The 19163-nt window shown below is 42.7% G+C and overlaps 1 protein-coding gene and 1 non-coding gene across 3 annotated transcripts; one reads left to right on the forward strand and one right to left on the reverse strand.

The window, feature by feature from the left end:
- Positions 1-7133: 7133 nt before the first annotated feature.
- On the forward strand, positions 7134-18669 carry POLE4 (DNA polymerase epsilon 4, accessory subunit). 2 transcript variants are annotated; one of them, XM_086327758.1, is made up of 4 exons: positions 7134-7574; positions 7957-8041; positions 9071-9112; positions 18366-18669. In XM_086327758.1, the coding sequence occupies exons 1-3, from the start codon at positions 7171-7173 to the stop codon at positions 9080-9082; spliced, it is 501 nt and encodes a 166-aa protein (XP_086183884.1). In that variant the 5' UTR covers positions 7134-7170; the 3' UTR covers positions 9083-9112; positions 18366-18669. The 2 variants fall into 2 exon arrangements, with proteins under 2 accessions (XP_086183884.1, XP_086183885.1); XM_086327759.1 differs by having other exon boundaries at positions 7134-7380.
- Positions 10581-10686, reverse strand: LOC147363649 (U6 spliceosomal RNA). The gene has a single exon (XR_015137538.1). It is a non-coding gene; the product is annotated as a U6 spliceosomal RNA (small nuclear RNA).
- Positions 18670-19163: the final 494 nt, after the last annotated feature.

The following is a 19163-nucleotide window of genomic DNA, read 5'->3' on the forward strand; positions in this document are numbered from 1 at the left end:
AGCCTCAGAGATACAAGGCAGTTGCCTCTCATTGGAGGTCTGGGTTCCAGCTCTGCTGGGCCCCTCTGCCAAGCTTCTGATTGATTAGGATCCCAGTCTCTTCCTTTTGCCCTCTAGTCCCAGCTGCCTGCTGCAGTTACTGCCTCTGTGCTTATCTTGACATTTCTCGTTTGCCTTTTCAGCCTCTAGTACTTGCCTGGGTTAAATTCTTTCTGTCAGAATGACCGGTGTGGTTTCTGTTTTCCTATTGAGATCTGATTGGTAGACACCCCTGGGAAGCATCACTTAGGGAACAGATGAGGGTGTAGCCTTGCCTGGCTGGGCTGCTTTGAGAAGCCCAACTGCAAAAACTCTGCCAGGAGCCCCAACTAGCCAACCTCTCTGGTAAAGAAACTCTCTTGTCACCGGAAAACCCCCTAATCTAATGCAACATTTATAAACAAACTCACTCCAGGAGGGAAGGTTTAATTTAAGAAAGCCAGTAGGAACCCTAAGTCTTTTCATTTCAATCAAAACTGCCAGTCAGTTAGCTTCGAAGCTAGTCCGGTGGTCCCAAAGCTGCCATCTGCCCAGCAGCTGTCCTGTCACCAAGGAAACCACAAGTCCGGGTGGGAAGCAATGAACAGGGCCCCCAGGAACCAGCTTGAAACTCGATCATCTGGCAAGTTTGTCATGATCAACTAGGCCAAAGTGCAGCATCTCTTTCAAGAATGATTCCCTGAAATTCTGCCTCAATCCACCTGACTTCTGTTTCTCAAAGTGGGAATATGCCCACCTCTGAGAAAGATGTGCATGAGATAACAAAGGGAGCCACTTGCTTCCTCAATAACAGATGAGGCAGACAGTCTGCTGCATTGACAACAGGGCTAGTGTCTTTGGGACTCCCTCTCTACTTTCCCAGGCCCCAGTGACTTCCACCCCTGAGTGGTGGCCATCAAGTCTCCCCATCCTCCTCATGCAGCAGCACCAGAAGAGCAGCTCTGTAAAGCCCCTTTCCTCTGTCTGAATGGATGTTTGATGTCACCACCCTGCAAATAATTAAATAAGCTTTTATCTTATTAATGACTGGTAACTTCAAATATGACAAGAGGATTCACTCATTTAATTGCTCATTCCAGAAATATTCCCTGAGCACCTCCTGTGTACCAAGCACTAGGTGGGGCATTAATAATAATGATTGATCATGTATTAGTGCTGGATGGAACCAGTAGACACTTAAATAGGACAGTCAGGGAAGGCAGTTCTGAGAAGGGGACATCTCAGCTGTATTCCAGACATCTACTGCTATGCAACAAACCACCCCAAAACTTAGTGGCTTAAAACAATGGTAGCAGTTGTTTTGCTTACAAATCTGTCATTTAGTGGGGGTTGGTAAAGCATGTCTCTGCTCTACCTAGCATCAACTGGAGCAGCTTGGAGGATGGGGACTGGACTTATCTGAAGTCTTCCTTATTTACATGTCTAGTGATTGATGTTGGCTGTTGCCAGGGACCGGAACTGGGGCAGTCAGCAAAAATACCTTCCTGTAGCCTCTCCATGAGGCTGCTTGAATGATGCCTGGATTCCAAGGATAAGCCTCCCAAGAGGGAGAATGAAGTTGGAAGCTTTATCACCTTTTTCAAGCTAGTTGTAGCAAGTTATACAGAGTTACTTCTGCAGCATTTTATTCATTGGAAGCAAGAGGAGGGAAAATGAGATTCCACTTTTTAAGAGATTAAAGGCTAAGAATTTGTAGATGTGTTTAAAACCATCACCTAAAGAAGAAATCAGTAGGAGAGCATTCCTGGAAGAGGTCTTAGTATGTGAAGGCCCTGAGGGTGGGAAAACCTTGGTGTGTTCAAGGAAATGAAAGAATAGCAATGCTGGAGCATGGTGAGCAAGAGGGCATATATGAGATGAGGTCAGAGGTGACCAAGCCATATGAAGCAGTTATATGAGTTTGAAATTTATTCTGGGTACAGGGGAGCCATTGAATGATTTAAGATTCAACTTCACACCTTGGAATAACCCTTCAGTTGCTAAACAGAGCATAGATTGAGCCAATGTTAGAATAGGGAAAACCAGTTAGGACACTATAGGAATGGTCCAGAGGAGAGATGATGATGACTTGGGTAAGAATGTTGTCACTGGAGATGAAAAGAAGTAGAGGCATTTGAAAAAAGGTGAGCAAAATAGAAGGAATTTATTAATAGAGTGGACGTGAGGCTAAAGGAAAAGAAGGTAGGTAAGAAAAAGGATTCTTGGGTTTAAGGCTCTGGCATCTGTATGGATAGCAGAACCATTTGCTTGGAATGCTAGGAGCGGGGGACTCACTGATATGTGTGAAAGGTAAAATCTAGAGTCTATTTTTAAGCATTTCAAGTTTGAGACATTTGAGAGATATACTAGTGGCAAGGAACAATGATAGCTGGATACACAATCCTGAAACACAGTGGAGAGTGTGGGGCTGGAATTATAAATTTGGGAATCTTTAGCCTATAGATGGTATTTAAAGCCATGGGCCTGGATGAGCTCATTTAGGGACCTAGAGTGAGAAAAATAGTATGAAGGTTTAGCCCTGGGAAAAGTAACCTACAAAAGAGACTGAGAAAGAGTGACTAGAAAGAGGAGGTGGGAAACTAGGGTATTGGACGTCATAGAAACCAAGAGAGGAGGTTTAGAAAGAGGGAATTCAGAAATAAAGAATTGATCTAAACGACCTTAAAGCTCGCTCATATCTGGATGTCTATGATTTTATGAACATCTCAAATCCCTTCTAGATTGGAGATTCTGTGACTCAACTGCATCTTTGAAAAAACAAACTTCCTGATGAATCATTGTGTATCTCCAAAGACTATAAAAATTAATTCTTGGCAATGAGGAATTTTTTATCTTGTCCTTAAAGTGAATACAGGTAACATCAAGTCTAGAATGAAAATAAGGATCCTTGGAGAGAAGCTTAGGCAACAGTACAAGTGGAAAAAATATAAGTGGGGTTATCTGATCTCTTTCCAGTAGGGCTTATTTAGACACAGTAGACCCAGAGGTTGGGCACAGGTGACAGCCCCGGTCTTTAGACAGGGACATGTGTGAGCCCAATCCTTGTTTTCTGCCCCTAGGGGCACTCTCTCAACCTTTACTCCACGTGTAGGGTTAACCTATTGCCTTGAGGAACCCCAAGATTTGTGCCCACAGGGTCCTCTGAGGGCTGGGCCCTGGTCTGGGAGGGCAGCCTGACAACTGGATTGCTCCTACTGGCTGATGTGATTTTGTGTGAGATTGGGTCACCAGAATGGCACTAACACACTGATTTGGGGTGACTCTCACATCGGACACTGGGCCCTGGGCTACTGATGATGCAGTGCCAACATTTTGACCTGAGCTGCATATGTGTGCACACCTCAGCTCTTAGCCATCTGTGTTCCAAGCATAGTGTCACCTCTGATTTATACTCAAAGGTATGGACAGTGGCAGGCATCCTTTACCCTGCATACCCCCTTGCCACTGGGAGCTTTCATCCCACGCCCTCCTCAGGCTTCACATCACACATGAGTCCTCCAGGGTGACTGTGCATAACTCCTCTGAGGGCTTTTAAGACTATTGTTTTGCAATGACAGCAGGCTCTTCCAACTAATGTCCTCTCTTGCCTCCAGATGATATGGTGATAGTATACTTTCCCAGGTCAGTCTTCAATTATGCCTAAGGAGTGGACATTTCTTGTGTTACTGGGACTATTTTTCTTGCTCCATTCATGTCTCCTTACCTCTCTTCCCTTTTGATGGTTGTGTGTTTGGAAGCAGGACTGCAGACAACACTAAAATGATCATAGTCTAAAAATGCAGTGATTATAGCCTAAAGAATTCAAGAGAAAACGTGATTTGAAGATGTGTTGTTATATGTTAATACTATAAAATTCCAAACAGAAAATTTAATATAATCAGAAATTGGATTATCATTCATACTTTCATGTACATAAGGCTTGGAGAGGCTTGCATTTTTTGGTCATCATCAATGAAGCACAGAGACACTCTCTGAGAGAGTATGCATGGGTGCCACAATCTGTGTTGCAGCGTCATGAGTAATGATGCAACCAGCATTAAATAAATGGTATTAGAGGACTGCAGAGGCACAAACAGCGGACAAAAACCCCAAACCCAAAGCCATATTGTTTCAATACAAACAGGTTTCAGTGAGCTCTGACATTTTGAGCAATTGTTTTTCCTATTGTGTTGCTGCCTTTTTCTCATTGCGAGAGTTATATTAGCCTAGACAGCATAAATAGATGTCTCCTCGCACCTCAACAGGAATAATTGGTGCCTGGACTCTATGAAAAGTCTTCATGTGCATTCTTAATACAAAAACAAATCCTCTATTGATGATCCTAAATCTTCACTTATTTAGAATACTAGAACTTCACAAGGGTCCATAACCTTTGAAAGACATTTTAAGATCAAATTGTTTCGATAGACAAAAGCCCTGAAAAAATATCTTTCCAAGTTCCTGTACTTGGAAAGATACAAGTACTGTACTGTACAAGATACTCCTGTATCTTTCCAAGGCCCTGGTCATTGATGATCTTGAAAATGCAATCTCAGTGGATGGTGGTATTAAATACTTCACTGGAGTAAGTGCAAGAGGGAGCAAAAAAAGAGAAATTGGAGATAATGAATATAGGTAAGTTTGCAAAAGGCTTTTTTTTTCCCCCCCAAATAAGAGCAAAGAAATGAGGCAGAAGTTGGAGGGGGTGTGTGGGTCAAGAGCAAATTTTTTAGTAAAGATGTATGGTAAAAGGAGGGCTTTCTAGGTTGTGCTAGTGGTAAAGAACCTGCCTGCCTGCCTGCCAAAGCAGGAGACATGAGACACGGGTTTGATCCCTGGGTTGGGAAGATCCCCTGGAGTAGGAAATGGCAACCCACCCCAGTATTCTTGTCTGGAGAACCCCATGGACAGAGGAGTCTGTTGGGCTACAGTTTCTAGGGTCGCAAAGAGTTGAACATGACTGAAGCGACTTAGCACACACTTACTAACCGGAATGGTTCAGCAGAAGAAGGAAAAGTAGATGCTGTAGGAGAGGGAAAGAAAGAGAGAGTGAGAGGAAGAGAGAGAAGAGATGCCACAGGGACTTCCTTGAGAAAGCAAGAAGGGTTGGAAATCTGATGGACAAAGGTGGAGGGAATGGCCTTGGAGAGAAGCACTGACATTTCAGTCTAGTAGCAGCTGGGAAGGCAGAGTACCCAGCTGTAGGTACTGTTTGACTTCCCTGGTGGCTCAGATGGGAAACCGTCTGTCTACAATGCGGGAGACCCAGGTTCAATCCCTGGGGTGGGAAGATCCCTTGGAGAAGGAAATGGCAATCCATTCCAGTACTATTGCCTGGAAAATCCTATGGACAGAGGAGCCTGGTAGGCTACAGTCCATGGGGTCACAAAGAGTCGGACACGACTGAGCGACTTCACGTTTGTTCACTGTTTGGTGAGTAGGTGTGGTGATGAGAGTGGGCAGAAGCTCCAACCTCAGTGCTTCTATTTTCTCTGTGAAATAGCAACCGAGGTCATCAGCAGAGAGAGTCAAGGGATTGAGAAGGGGTGATATGTTTGAGGAGTAAAGAGAAGGTGTCAAATACTCATCTGGTGAGTAGGCAAGTGAGCAGAATGTGGTGGGATTGCTGGCTGCTCTGATTTTCACTTAAGACTGACCATAAGACTTGTATGACCAGTCAGTTTTTGTTGTTGATGTTGTTGTTCTCTCAATCTGCGCACAGATGCATCAGTGTCAGTGCAGAATAGACATAAGATTCTATTTAACTCGGGTTGGTGTGTCATATACAGATGTGGGAACTGGATCATAAATAAGACGGAGCGCCCAAAAATTGATGCTTTTAAACTGTGGTGTTGGAGAAGACTCTTGAGAGTCCCTTGGACTGCAAGGAGATCCAACCAGTCCATTCTGAAGGAAATCAGTCCTGAATATTCATTGGAGGGACTGATGCTGAAAATGAAGCTCCAATACTTTGGCCACCTGATGCAAAGAAGTGACTCATAGGAACAGACCCTGCTGCTGGGAAAGACTGAAGGCAGGAGGAGAAGGGGAGGACAGAGGATCAGATGGTTGGATGGCATGACTGACTCGATGGACATGAATTTGAGCAAGCTCTGGGAGCTGGTGATGGACAGGGAGGCCTGGCATGCTGCAGTACATGGGGTCACCAAGAGTCGGACATGACTGTGTGACTGAACTGGTGTGCCATTATCAACCGATTGCTTCTTAGTACCAGATCCACCTTCATTGCTTGCCAGCGATGTCGGAAGGTTTCTCTTCAGCCACATGATTATGATTTTATGCTATATCAGTAGCGTGCATTAGAGGACAAAAGGGGATATTTCTTGGTCCCAGTGTGCTTTTTTGAGAACAGGTTTTTGTAGTGCACAGTGGCCAGCAGTGGGCAGCACCTCTCCTTAGGCATGTTTCCGAAGCACCCCAGAAGGTGAATTGCCCATGAATCCAGTCTCGGGGCACTTAAGTGACTTTGTGGCTCAGGGAGTCATGGCTGCGTCTTCCGCAACAAGACCTTGATCGCAGCTCTGGTGGGATGGGGTGCTCTTTCATGTTCATTTCATCCTTGGGTTTTCTACCTCGGCTTGGAAGCATACATGTAATGCCTCTGTTCTTTACAGTTCTCTTTGCACCTTAATAGTCAATCCCCTATTATAGTTACGAATTTTTAAACTTTACTGTTCAAATTCTGTGTGGTTTCTTTCTCCTAATTGGACTCATACAGATGACGTTTTATCACAGAAAGTGGGAAGAATTGTTAAAATACCGTCCATCACTTTTCCCTCCCACATTTTTATTGCTTCTATTTTAGTCTCCTCCAGTAGCATATAAACTTGTTCAAGTTTCTCCTATATATTTTTATTACTGCTGTATTTACTTTTACAATCAAGTTTCTCAGAGGAGGCAAGATGGCGCGTGAGTGTCATCAGACACAGTAAGAGAGAGCCCCAGACCTCAGAAGATGTGACTTGTGCAGTAAGACTCGACAGGTGTCTAGAACTCGCTGCAGCGCTCGGCCGCGTGAGGGGCGGAGTCACGCGTCCGTAGAGGGTGTGGCTTCCAGCGCGCGCGGGAAAGGGGCCGGCACCGCCCGCGCGCACACAGTTGGCGGCCGCGCGCAGGACGCTCCGAGCCGGGATGGCGGCGGCGGCGCCTGGAAGCGGGGCTTCCCGGGAGGAGGAGGGCACCGGTGGGGACGCAGCCACTCCGCAGCCCCCAGCCCCGACGAGTGCGCCCGGAGCTCGTCTCTCGAGGCTGCCTCTGGCGCGAGTCAAGGCCTTGGTGAAGGCGGACCCCGACGTGACTCTCGCGGGACAGGAAGCCATCTTCATTCTGGCACGCGCCGCGGTGCGGCTTGGGCACAATGGGGCGGGGATGGGGTGGGGGGGCCAGCGGTGCGTGGCGGCGGGTGGGGCTCGGGGCTCTTCCGAAGGGCGGGGCTTAGCAATCCTTTGGTCCTGGTTTGGGGAGCACCAGGAGCGTAGGGCGGGGTGTTCTGAGGCCCGGGAGGTGAGAAAGGTGCTAGGGCGGATTCTGAGATGGTGAGTATAGGAAGGGAAGACAGAAAAAGGATCACATACAGATACGGTAGTTGTACTGGTTTGCTACCACACCTACCTCTTCAAGAGGGCCTAACTTGCATCTCTAGTCTAACAGAACTTGTAGGAGTCTCGAGTGAGTGGGGTGGATGCATCTTGAGCAATTGCGGGAGGGGGAAGGGGAGTAGACCTTCATCAAGTCCAGGAAAACCTTCGGCTTCCCTGAGAACCTCCCTTTCACCCCCGCCCCCACCCCCACCAAAGAAGCACGCACACGAATCGTACTGGAACTCATGGATACAGTTCTCTGTTTTCTTTGTTTTGTTTTCAAATTTTCGTTTATTATAACTTTTTCAGTTTTTTTTCCTGCTTATTTTCTTTACAGGAACTGTTTGTGGAAACCATTGCAAAAGATGCCTACTGTTGTGCTCAACAAGGGAAGAGGAAAACTCTTCAGCGGAGAGATTTGGGTAGAGTGTCACTGTTGTATCTTGGATCTGGAGGCAGACAAGGGAGGGCTGGGCTGGGCCCGTCGAGGCTTTCCCTTATGCCAGTCGAGATGGCATCATTATAGGATGAGAGGTGCCCCGAGTCTTTTCCCATGATGTTTTCCGTTGGGCTGCCACAGTGCCAGAAAACCCTCCTTTTTTAATTGGCTGGAGAGGTGCTGGGACAGAGAACCAAAGGAGTCTGCTGCTGCTGCTTCTATGTCGCGTCAGTCGTGTCCGACTCTGTGCGACCCCATAGACTGCAGCCCACCAGGTTCCTCCGTCCCTGGGATTCTCCAGGCAAGAACACTAGAGTGGGTTGCCATTTCCTTCTCCAGTGCATGAAAGTCTTAGCGACCCCATGGACTGCAGCCTACCAGGCTCCTCCGTCCATGGGATTTTCCAGGCAAGAGTACTGGAGTGGGTCGCCAGTGCCTTCTCTGAAGGAGTCTAGGTATTGCCAAAGCTGACTAGATCCCTTTATACCTTCTGCCATGTTGTACCAGGCATGACTTTTTTTTTTCACGTAGATGTTCGATTTTTTACTCTGCCTTGTAGCTAGTAACACTAGAAACGTGTGTAAACTCATATACCATAATCTCACTTGCCCTGCTACATAGCCAAACTCTTCTCTGATAACTTTCAGAGCAAAGATGTTTCCCTCCATGAACAGTATTTACCCAGGCTTTTCTTATTTTCTTACTCTCTTTTTTAAAAAATTTTAGTTCCCTCACTGGGGATCAAACCCTTGCCCCTTGCATTGGGGCCCAGAGTCTTAATTAACCACTGGATGGCCAGGGAAGTCCCTTTTCTTACTCTTGTAGAGAGATAGCTGATGTGTAGGATTTGATGGTGAAGTAGATTCGGATTTCAAGGTAGCAAGGGGCAAATTTTATAAATTCCCTCCTTGCATAAAGCCTCATGCTGGTCTCTGTGTGGGTTGTGCTTTTGTAAGAGATTGATGCCCAAATGACCGAAGTCAGTCAGATGTCCCTTTACTTTGTGTTTCAGATAATGCAATAGAAGCTGTGGATGAATTTGCTTTTCTGGAAGGTGAGTTCTCCATCAGTAGGTAATCATTTCCATCTGTCTTTCCTGTGCTAACGATCTGAGTTCAAAACCTTATAAAACGAATGGCCTGGTTCTTCTTTCTTCATGTAGAAATACTTTTTCTCCCTGTTTCCTATTTAGGATAGGAAAAACAAATTCTAATTCAAATTCCCTTGAATAATTAGAATTTCCTCCTGAAAACTGCTTAACCATAGAAAATGGGAGGGACTGTGAAGAACCCAGTGGAGTTAGGTAGATTCAGAAGTTTGATTCTTACTTTGATTGCCCTCCTTAGATATAAATCTTACCCCTCATCATAATGCTGGAGATCAGAAATGATTGCCAAGATTTAAAGGGTTATTTCTTGTTCTTGTTTCTTCTTCAGCAATCTGTGTAATTATTTTGTTGCTGTGAGATACTGTTCTGGCCTGTGTTATTTTTTCCTTAGGAATTTCAGGTTAACTCCTGTTTTCTGACTAAATCTCACAGAAATAGAAAATATTTGAAATTCCTCATTTTAGCTAACTTTTCTTAGAGCTCTCACTCCTACTTAATTCCTGAATTTGATCAACTCACTATTTCCTGCATGTGTTCTGATTGAAGAGCTTTGTGAAAGCTGTGTACCTTCAGTTCATTCGCACCTTTACCATTCGAGGATGTTCTGTCTACCTCCCTGAAGCCTTATCACTTTCAGAAATCCTTTTTTGAATTATTTCAGTGTTTTTTTTTGTTTTGTTTTTTTACACCCCTTCGTTCTGCAACTGTAATCAGCCTAGTCTCTGGCCCTTTTGGTTGTCGTCATTACTAAGTCACTAAGTCATGTCTACCTCTTTGCGACCCCACGTACTATAGCATGTCAGGCTCCTCTGTCCTCCACTTCTGGAGTTTGCTCAAATTCATGTCCATTGAATTGGTGATGCTATCTAACCATCTCATCCTCTGTCTCCCCCTTCTCATGTTGGCTTCAATCTTTCCAGCCTCAGGATCTTTTCCAGTGAGTTGGCTTTTCGCTTCAGATGGCCAGAGTATCGGAGCTTCAGCATTAGTGCTTCCGATGAGTATTCAGGGTTGATTTTCTTTAAGATTAACTGATTTGATCTCCTTGCTGTCCAAGGGACTCTCAAGAGTCTTCTCCAGCACCACAATTTGAAGGCATCAATTCATCGGTACTCAGCCTTCTTTATGGGCCAACTCTCTCATCTGTACATGACTACTGCAAAAACTGTAGCTTTCAATGTATGGATATATTATTTTAAATGTCTTTTAAGATACATTCCTATGGCTAGCTTTAAGCCTAGATTATTGAGTATTCTCTTAATTTGTAGATCTTTTTTAAGCCTCTTTTCTGGATACTCATCTCAAAAATAACTTGTTGGCTGTCTACCTAAGGTGGGCACCTGCTTGTGATTGACATCCTGTCAGTTCCTCAGTCAAAAATGTTTGGAGCCTAACTAGCTGTTTGTTTTTATTTTTAAATATGGAATGCGTCATGAATTTGTGTGTCGTCCTTGCTCAGGGGCCACGCTAATCTTCCCTGTATTGTTAAATTTTAGTAAATGTGCTGCTGAAGTGAGCACTTCTGTTTAATTACCATCTTTTCAAAGAGATGAGCAATTTATTTAAGTTTTTGCCTTAAAGACATAAGAGTACCAGCCTGTGGTGCCAGGATGATAAATTGGAGGGTACTAGGAGTAGGAATGTAGAAAACTTAGGAAGTTTTCCACTTTAGCCTTTACCGTGGATGATGCTTGGCTTGGATTTTTAATAAATGGCCATTTAATACGTAGTGGATATGTTCATTTTCATCTTTGGATTCAGTAATCTCAGTAATTGAATCCCTTTGGCTGGTCATTTTAGCCCCCTAGGATTTAGTCAGTATTATGTTATTTTGTACTTGGAAAAGTGAGTGTTCTTATGTCCTTAGATGTGTATGTTCTAAGTGGAATTCTTTTTTTAATTGAGTCAGTATATATTCATGATTAAAAGTCAGATAGTTACCTTATGACTTACAATGCAATGTAGCTGCTGCCCCTCATCTTGTCATTATTTCTGTTTTTAGCTTTTCAGATGGTTTCTTATATTTTTGAATAGTATGCTTTGTTGTTGGTTTATCAACTCTAGATGTTGTCTTTTGACTTCCAGCAATGATAAATGAAGTTTTGGTAAACCTATACTACCCCCTCAATCCTTTTGCTCTTTTTTGTTTTTGGCAGTTTTATCATTATTTTTAGTTCCTCTGTTACCTTTACAATTTATGTAACATACTAAAATATGTATTTTTTGTTGACAACTCACTTTGTAAGGTAGGAATGTTAGTGCACTTATACCTTCCTTTCCCATTATTAGCTCACTTCTAGTTATAACTTTGTGTCAAGGCTGAAAACATACTTCCTTATCATAATTAAATCTTCCGTGCTTAATAGGTTGAGTTTAGAAGTTGAAAAATAGTATTATGAACAGTCTTCCTTTAACCTCTCTGTCCTTTAATCTCTTATATAGGTCCCCTCCTTTCAGGCCACTGTTTTTCATCTCTTTTGTAATCTTCTGGGTATTTTATGCAAATATGTTTGTGTGTGTCTGTGTGTATGTATTCTTTTCTAAGAACCTTCCCTTATGAAAGAATATAGCATTGAATATGTATCTTTTTCTTGTGTGGATTCTGTCAAACATCCTGTATACCTGATTCACATTTCTACCAGGAGTGTATGACAGTTCTCGTTGCTCCCCATTCTCACCAATACTTGGTATTATCAGAGTTTTATTTTTGCAAGTTTGGTATGAACAACATTGGTGAGACTTTTTATCATAAAAGAGTGTTGGATTTTGTTAAATGCGTTTCCTGCATCTATTAAAATGATCATGTGGTTTTTAATCTTTTCTTTTGTTAATGTGAATATTGAACTGTCCTTGTATCCTGGAATAAAGTCCACTTGATCATGGCATATGATTCTTTTTAATATATTGTTGGATTTGGTTTTCTAATATTTTTTGAGAATATTTGTGTTGATATTCATCAGTGATATTGGGCTGTAATTTTTTTTTTTTTTTTTAGTTTCTCTCATTTTGGTATCAGGGTAATAATGGTGGTCTTACTGTAGAATGAATTTGGGAGTATTTCCTTCTTCAGGTTTTTGGAATAGTTTGAGAAGGATGGGTATTAAGCTCTTGCTGTATGTTTGGTAGAATTTCTCTGAAGCTGTCTGGTCCTGGATTTTGTTTGCTGCATATTTTTTGATTACTGGTTCAGTTTTACTACTGGTGGTCCAGCTATTCAGATTATTTTTTTCTTCCTCATTCAGTCTTGGAATGTTGTCTGTAATGTATCCATGTTAAAATTTTCACGGTTCATCTATTCTTTTCCCTAGTTCAGTTAGCATTCTTATTACTAATGCTTTGAACTCTTTATCTGGTAAATTATTTATTTTTGTTTCATTAGTTGTTCCTTCAGGGTTTTTTTCCTTGTTCTTTCATTTTTAAAGAAATTCCTCTTTTCATTTTGCTTAAGATTTCTCTGTCTCTGTGAAATTAGGTGAAACAGTTACCCATCCTGGTCTTGAAGTGGAGTTCTTATTTGGGGGCATCTCTATAGTCTGTGTGTGCTCAGTGACTTGGATGGGTTGTATTTTAAGTGAACACAAGTCACATGTTACCTCAGTGTCCTGGCAGCTATCACCTTAGTAGAAGGTGGGGCTGGACATGGAGGGGCCAGAGCCAAAGGGAGGTGTGACCTGGGTCTTCTTCACTCATCAGTTGCCAACACTGCCCTGTCATGAGTGATGTCAGGTCCCAAATTGCTGGAGCAGAATCCCTTAGAGGAAGGTCCAGCTTGGTTCTGTTCACATTGAGTGCGTGTTTTCTTCCTCCAGGCATCAGCACTGTTGCTCCAAAGGAGTGCAGTGCTAGAACCAGAAGTGCTAAACTGGGCACCTCGCGGAGGCTGGGGCCTGTGGTTGGGTGGTCCTGGCATCAGTCGGAGCTATAGGCTGCTTGTGAGCTCCTGCTGCTGTGAACGCTACAAATGGGTGCCCTTTCCTTGTTGGGATGCTGTGCTGGGCTTGAGCCTGCCCTGGCCTCTACAGTTGTGCACGTTCCTCAGCAATGGCAGCCTTTGCCCTAGTGGAGAGCTGTCCTGTGGGGCGAGAGGACCAGAATGGGGGCTTGACATGAACTAGGGTGTGTGCACTGGTCCCAGCACCAGTCAGAACTCCAGATCACTCCTGATTTGCCACTCTGTGACCAGCAATTGGCTCCCTTGTTCTCCTCAGATGCCCTGCCAGATCCAAGCTGGCTTTGTCGCTCATGGCCGAGTGTTTTGCTCAGCTGTGGCAGCCTTTGCTCTAGCGTGGAACTGCATTCTGGAGCAAGTTGGGCTGGAGGAGGCACTTGGCGTGGGCTGGGGCCCACACTGGGTAGTCACGGTTCCAGTCTGCTGCTTCTGCCTTGTTTTAGGAGTAAGCAAGTGTATGTGTACTTCATTGTGAGTGGAGTCTCGGTTTTTTTACAACCACATTGTCAGTCCCCATAGATTTCAAACCAGCTAAGAAGGACTCATCCTCCCTGTGTTAGGCCCCAGAACTGGGGTGCCCTTGTTGTGATTCAAACTGCTGAGTACCCAGGGAGACGCTCCAAACCGTGTGATCTGCCTTATCTTCTGTATCTACTTCTGGGGTACAGGTCCTGACCTGACCTCTTCCCTTCCCTTCCTAACTCTTTGGGGATCTTTCTTACAGCTTTGATTGTATAGGAATTTTTCTGCCAATCTCCAGTTAGTTTTCAGGGAGAATTTCTCTACATGTGGATGTATTTTTGGTGTGTATGATATGAATTGTTTAAAAAATACTCAGGCTTATAGTCTTTGTCTTTGAGTGGAGCATTTAATTTACTGTAATTAATGATATATATGGGTTAAATGTACCATCTTATTTTGTGCTTTCTATTTGTCCTTATTTTATGTTTTTTCTGTTTTTTGCCTTTTAAGTATAATTTATTCAGCATTCTCTCTATTATTTTGGGAGTTATAATCTCTTTTTTGTTATCCTATCAGTTACTACATACATCCTTAATTTATCAGAGCCCCCACTTACAAATAGCTGTGAAAAGAAGAGAAGCAAAAAGCAAAGGAGAAAAGGAAACATATAAACATCTGAATGCAGAGTTCCAAAGAATAGCAAGAAGAGATAAGAAAGCCTTCTTCAGCGATCAATGCAAAGAAATAGAGGAAAACAACAGAATGGGAAAGACTAGAGATCTCTTCAAGAAAATTAAAGATACCAAAGGAACATTTCATGCAAAGATGGGCTCGACTAAGGACAGAAATGGTATGGACCTAACAGAAGCAGAAGATATTAAGAAGAGATGGCAAGAATACACAGAAGAACTGTACAAAAAAGATCTTCATGACCCAGATAATCACGATGGTGTGATCAATAACCTAGAGCCAGACATCCTGGAATGTGGAGTTAAGTGGGCCTTAGAAAGCATCACTACGAACAAAGCTAGTGGAGGTGATGGAATTCCAGTTGAGCTATTCCAAATCCTGAAAGACGATGCTGTGAAAGTGGTGCACTCAATATGCCAGCAAATTTGGAAAACTCAGCAGTGGCCACAGGACTGGAAAAGGTCAGTTTTCATTCCAATCCCAAAGAAAGGCAATGCCAAAGAATGCTCAAACTACTGCACAATTGCACTCATCTCACATGCTAGTAAAATAATGCTCAAAATTCTCCAAGCCAGGCTTCAGCAATATGTGAACCGTGAACTTCCTGATGTTCAAGCTGGTTTTAGAAAAGGCAGAGGAACCAAAGATCAAATTGCCAACATCTGCTGGATCATGGAAAAAGCAAGAGAGTTGCAGAAAAACATCTGCTTTATTGACTATGCCAAAGCCTTTGACTGTGTGGATCACAATAAACTGTGGAAAATTCTGAAAGAGCTGGGAATACCAGACCACCTGATCTGCCTCTTGAGAAATTTGTATGCAGGTCAGGAAGCAACAGTTAGAACTAGACATGGAACAACAGACTGGTTCCAAATAGGAAAAGGAGTACGTCAAGGCTGTATATTGTCACCCTGTTTATTTAACTTCTATGCAGAGTACATCATGAGAAACGCTGGACTGGAAGAAACACAAGCTGGAATCAAGATTGCCGGGAGAAACCTCAGATATGCAGATGATACCACCCTTATGGCAGAAAGTGAAGAGGAACGAAAAAGCCTCTTGATGAAAGTGAAAGTGGAGAGTGAAAAAGTTGGCTTAAAGCTCAACATTCAGAAAACGAAGATCATGGCATCTGGTCCCATCACTTCATGGGAAATAGATGGGGAAACAGTGGAAACAGTGTCAGACTTTATTTTTTGGGGCTCCAAAATCACTGCAGATGGTGACTGCAGCCATGAAATTAAAAGATGCTTACTCCTTGGAAGGAAAGCTATGACCAACCTAGATAGCATATTCAAAAGCAGAGACATTACTTTGCCAACAAAGGTCCGTCTAGTCAAGGCTTTGGTTTTTCCAGTGGTCATGTATGGATGTGAGAGTTGGACTGCGAAGAAGGCTGAGCACCAAAGAATTGATGCTTTTCAACTATGGTGTTGGCAAAGACTCTTGAGAGTCCCTTGGATTGCAAGGAGATCCAACCAGTCCATTCTGAAGGAGATCAGCCCTGGGATTTCTTTGGAAGGAATGATGCTAAAGCTGGAACTCCAGTACTTTGGCCACCTCATGCGAAGAGCTGACTCATTGGAAAAGACTCTGATGCTGGGAGGGATTGGGGGCAGGAGGAGAAGGGGACGACAGGATGAGATGGCTTGATGGCATCACTGACTCGATGGACGTGAGTCTGAGTGAACTCCAGGAGTTGGTGATGGACAGGGAGGCCTGGTGTGCTGTGATTCATGGGGTTGCAAAGAGTCAGACACGACTGAGCAACTGATCTGATCTGAATGTTAATACTTTTCCCTTTATCCTAAAAAAATTAGGATCTTAGAATCCATTAGCTCAGTGTACAAGTCCCACATCCCACACTCATGCTGTTGTTGTCACCTGTTTTGTCTTTGTCACTTCACATAAGGCATTATAATTGCTATGTTATACCAGCAGTGATACATGAATTTATCCATGTATTTATACTGTCTTTGCTCATTATATTTCTTCTCCATTTGTGATCATTTTCTCTCTGAAGTAAATCATAAAGGGTCTGGTGATAGCAAACTCTGCTTTTGCTTTTTTGTTTTTGTATTTTGGGGGGTCTAAAAGTACCTTTTTAAAAGTTTTTTTTTTCATACCTGCCCTGGCTATTGAAAGATATTTTGCTGAATATAGAATTCTAGGTGAAACTTTGTTTTAGCACGCTGACGTGCTCATTCTTGTCTTTTGGGGCTTCTGTTGCTTCTTTTGAAGCTAATTTGCCCTCTTTTTCTGGTTTTGAAGATGTTCTCTGTCTTTGATTTTTCTGTAGTTTCACTCCAATGTATCCAGGAATAATTTCCTAAGTTTGCTTAGGCTTTTTAAATCTATGGATTGAGGTCTTTCATCTCTCCTGGAGAAGTCTCTTTTTCCTTTCTCTTGTTCTTTCTGTTTTCTCTCTGGGATTTGCATTAAGCATATGCTAAAAGTTAACCATAATTTTGCCTCTCCATGATGTATTCTGTGTAATTTTCCTGACTTTACAGTTTATAATTCTCTCTTCAGTGGTCTTGTCTTCTTTAAATTTTTTCCCTTGAGTTATTAGTTTCAGTTCTTGTTTTTGTAGTTTTTAGTTTTTATGAATTCTGTTCCATTGCTTTTCAAATCTCTTTTGTCATTTTTTGTTTGTATTTGCTGCAGGTGTTTTGAAGCTTGTCTTTCATTTCCTTACCCACAGTATGTACACTTGTTTATATCCAAGCTAATATTCAAAGCCCTTTAAGGCTGGTTTGCTTGCTTTTCTGGTTTTATTGTTTCTGTTGCTGCTGTATCATGGTCTTTTTTCCCTATATGCCTAGTTATCTTGGTATATTTGGTCATGATATTTGAAAAAGCTATTTGTTGGATAATCACTTGAGGCCTTTATAATGAAACCTTTCTCCAAAGATTTTTATTTGCTTCTTCTGCAAGGCACCTAGAGGCAGGTATCGGTGCAGGACCTTTTTCTTGAATCCAGGACTTGAGGATTTCTTGATCACTGTGTTGGTATAATCTGTGATGTCAGGTCTGTGATGGGACTGATTTAATTCCAGTTCAGCCTCACTCTGAGGGTGTAACCTTTTGGGAATCCAGCTTTTAAAGAGGGGGCAATTATCAAACCTTTCCACTTGGGCACATTCTCATATTTGACTCTTCATTGCCTCAGTCAAATCACAGCACAGTTTCTCGGCTCTCTTTTGGATTGGCAGATTCCCCTGAGGTAAAAGCAGTTTTGGAGGCCAGGTTTTCTTTGTGTTCTTGCCTTCTCTAGGTTTTGGATTTGCCTTTTCATGAGGCCTGTTTAATGCCTGAAGGATTTTCTTTTTAAAAATGTTTTAAGTCCTCTGTATCAGTTTGATCTCAGCAGGAACTTGCCATTATCAAAAGCAGAGGCTATTAAAAAAATTTGAGGTATTTCTTCTTTGTTTTGTTGTTTCCTTACATGTTCTTTCCCCAAGTTATTCTTTTTACTTTCCTTTTACTAGATAGGCATTCTTCAAATGCCTTGTAATTTTTATTCTATTTTAGAATGTGGGAATAAGAAGGCTCTTTGGAACTTGTGTATGTATCTGTATGGAGGATGGTTTTTGCCTTGCAATTTTATATTAGTGTGGGTAGAGGTGGAGCCAGATGTTATGTTGGGGGCCTCCAGAGGCCAGAATTGCAGAAAGCTTGACTGTGGGAAGCTAGAATTTTTCAGAAGCTACGCTAGTTCCCCAGATAATTCATTTAGTTCTTTAGAAGAGAGCCTGCTGACTTTGTTTATCATCTTTCTCAAAAGATTATAAACTCTACTTAGAGAACTTACTTATTTTGTATCACTCCCCCCTTGTGTAGTCTCCACAGATGCTCGTTAAGTAACACAACTTCTTAGCCCTTTTCCCACCACTAATTTGAATTGTCTAGACTCAACTGCCCACCCTCATAATGACATGTTTTTCCCCAAGGATCTTTTGGATGGGTATTTCTCAAGATTAATATTTTGGTCTTAGAAGAACTGCTAGTACCAAAGCACCTGTCACTTGGCCCGTGTTGCTACATTCATCCAGTTCTCAAGTACCTTGGTTTAAACATTGCTCTTTGTGTTTTTAGGTACTTTGGATTGATTGCTGAGCTGGACAGTTTTGTGAGCCTGTACCTGCATCCTTCAGCTAGACCCTCTGCAGGCCTCAGCTTTGACGAAGAGTCTTTGAAATGTTGAACTTACACATTTTTTCTGTTCTGTGTTCACCTAAGCCTGAACAAGCCTGTTAGCTTTAATCTACAAGGTCTTCCACTACTTGGGTCTTCCATTTCTGGCCTGGATGCAGCTGCTGGTGGTAGAAATACAGAAAATGGTTTGTGTAGGTTGGTTAATATATGAGAAGGACCAAATAAAGGTTTCTGATCAACTTTAGCCTTTTGTGTTTTATAATCTTGTCTGTATTCTTGCCTCATGACTGGAGAGCCACCATGCCTAGCCACAGATCTTTCTGATCTTCCCTGGTAGCCATTGTAAACCTCAGTCTTTCATTTATTTGTTCGTTGTTTTGGTTTTTTTTTTAGCACATCAGCAAAACGTGACTCCAGAATTTACAGGATGTCACTTAAGTTCTTCAGAGGTCAAATAAATGTGATCCTAGAAGAAGCACAAGCTGGAATCAAGATTGCCGAGAGAAATATCAGTAACCTCAGGTATGCAGATGACACCACTCTTATGGCAGAAAGTGCAGAAGAACTAAAGAGCCTCTTGATGAAAGTGGAAGAAGAGAGTAAAAAAGTTGGCTTAAACTCAACACTCAGAAAACGAAGATCGTGGTGTCTGGTCCCATCACTTCATGGCAAACAGTTGGGGAAACAGTGTCAGACTATTTTTTGGGCCTCCAAAATCACTGCAGATGGTGACTGCAG

Source organism: Bos grunniens, chromosome 11 (genome assembly GCF_055505025.1).
Source record: "Bos grunniens cultivar Pamir isolate PY7600 chromosome 11, Bosgru_T2T1.0, whole genome shotgun sequence".
NCBI lineage: Eukaryota > Metazoa > Chordata > Mammalia > Artiodactyla > Bovidae > Bos > Bos grunniens.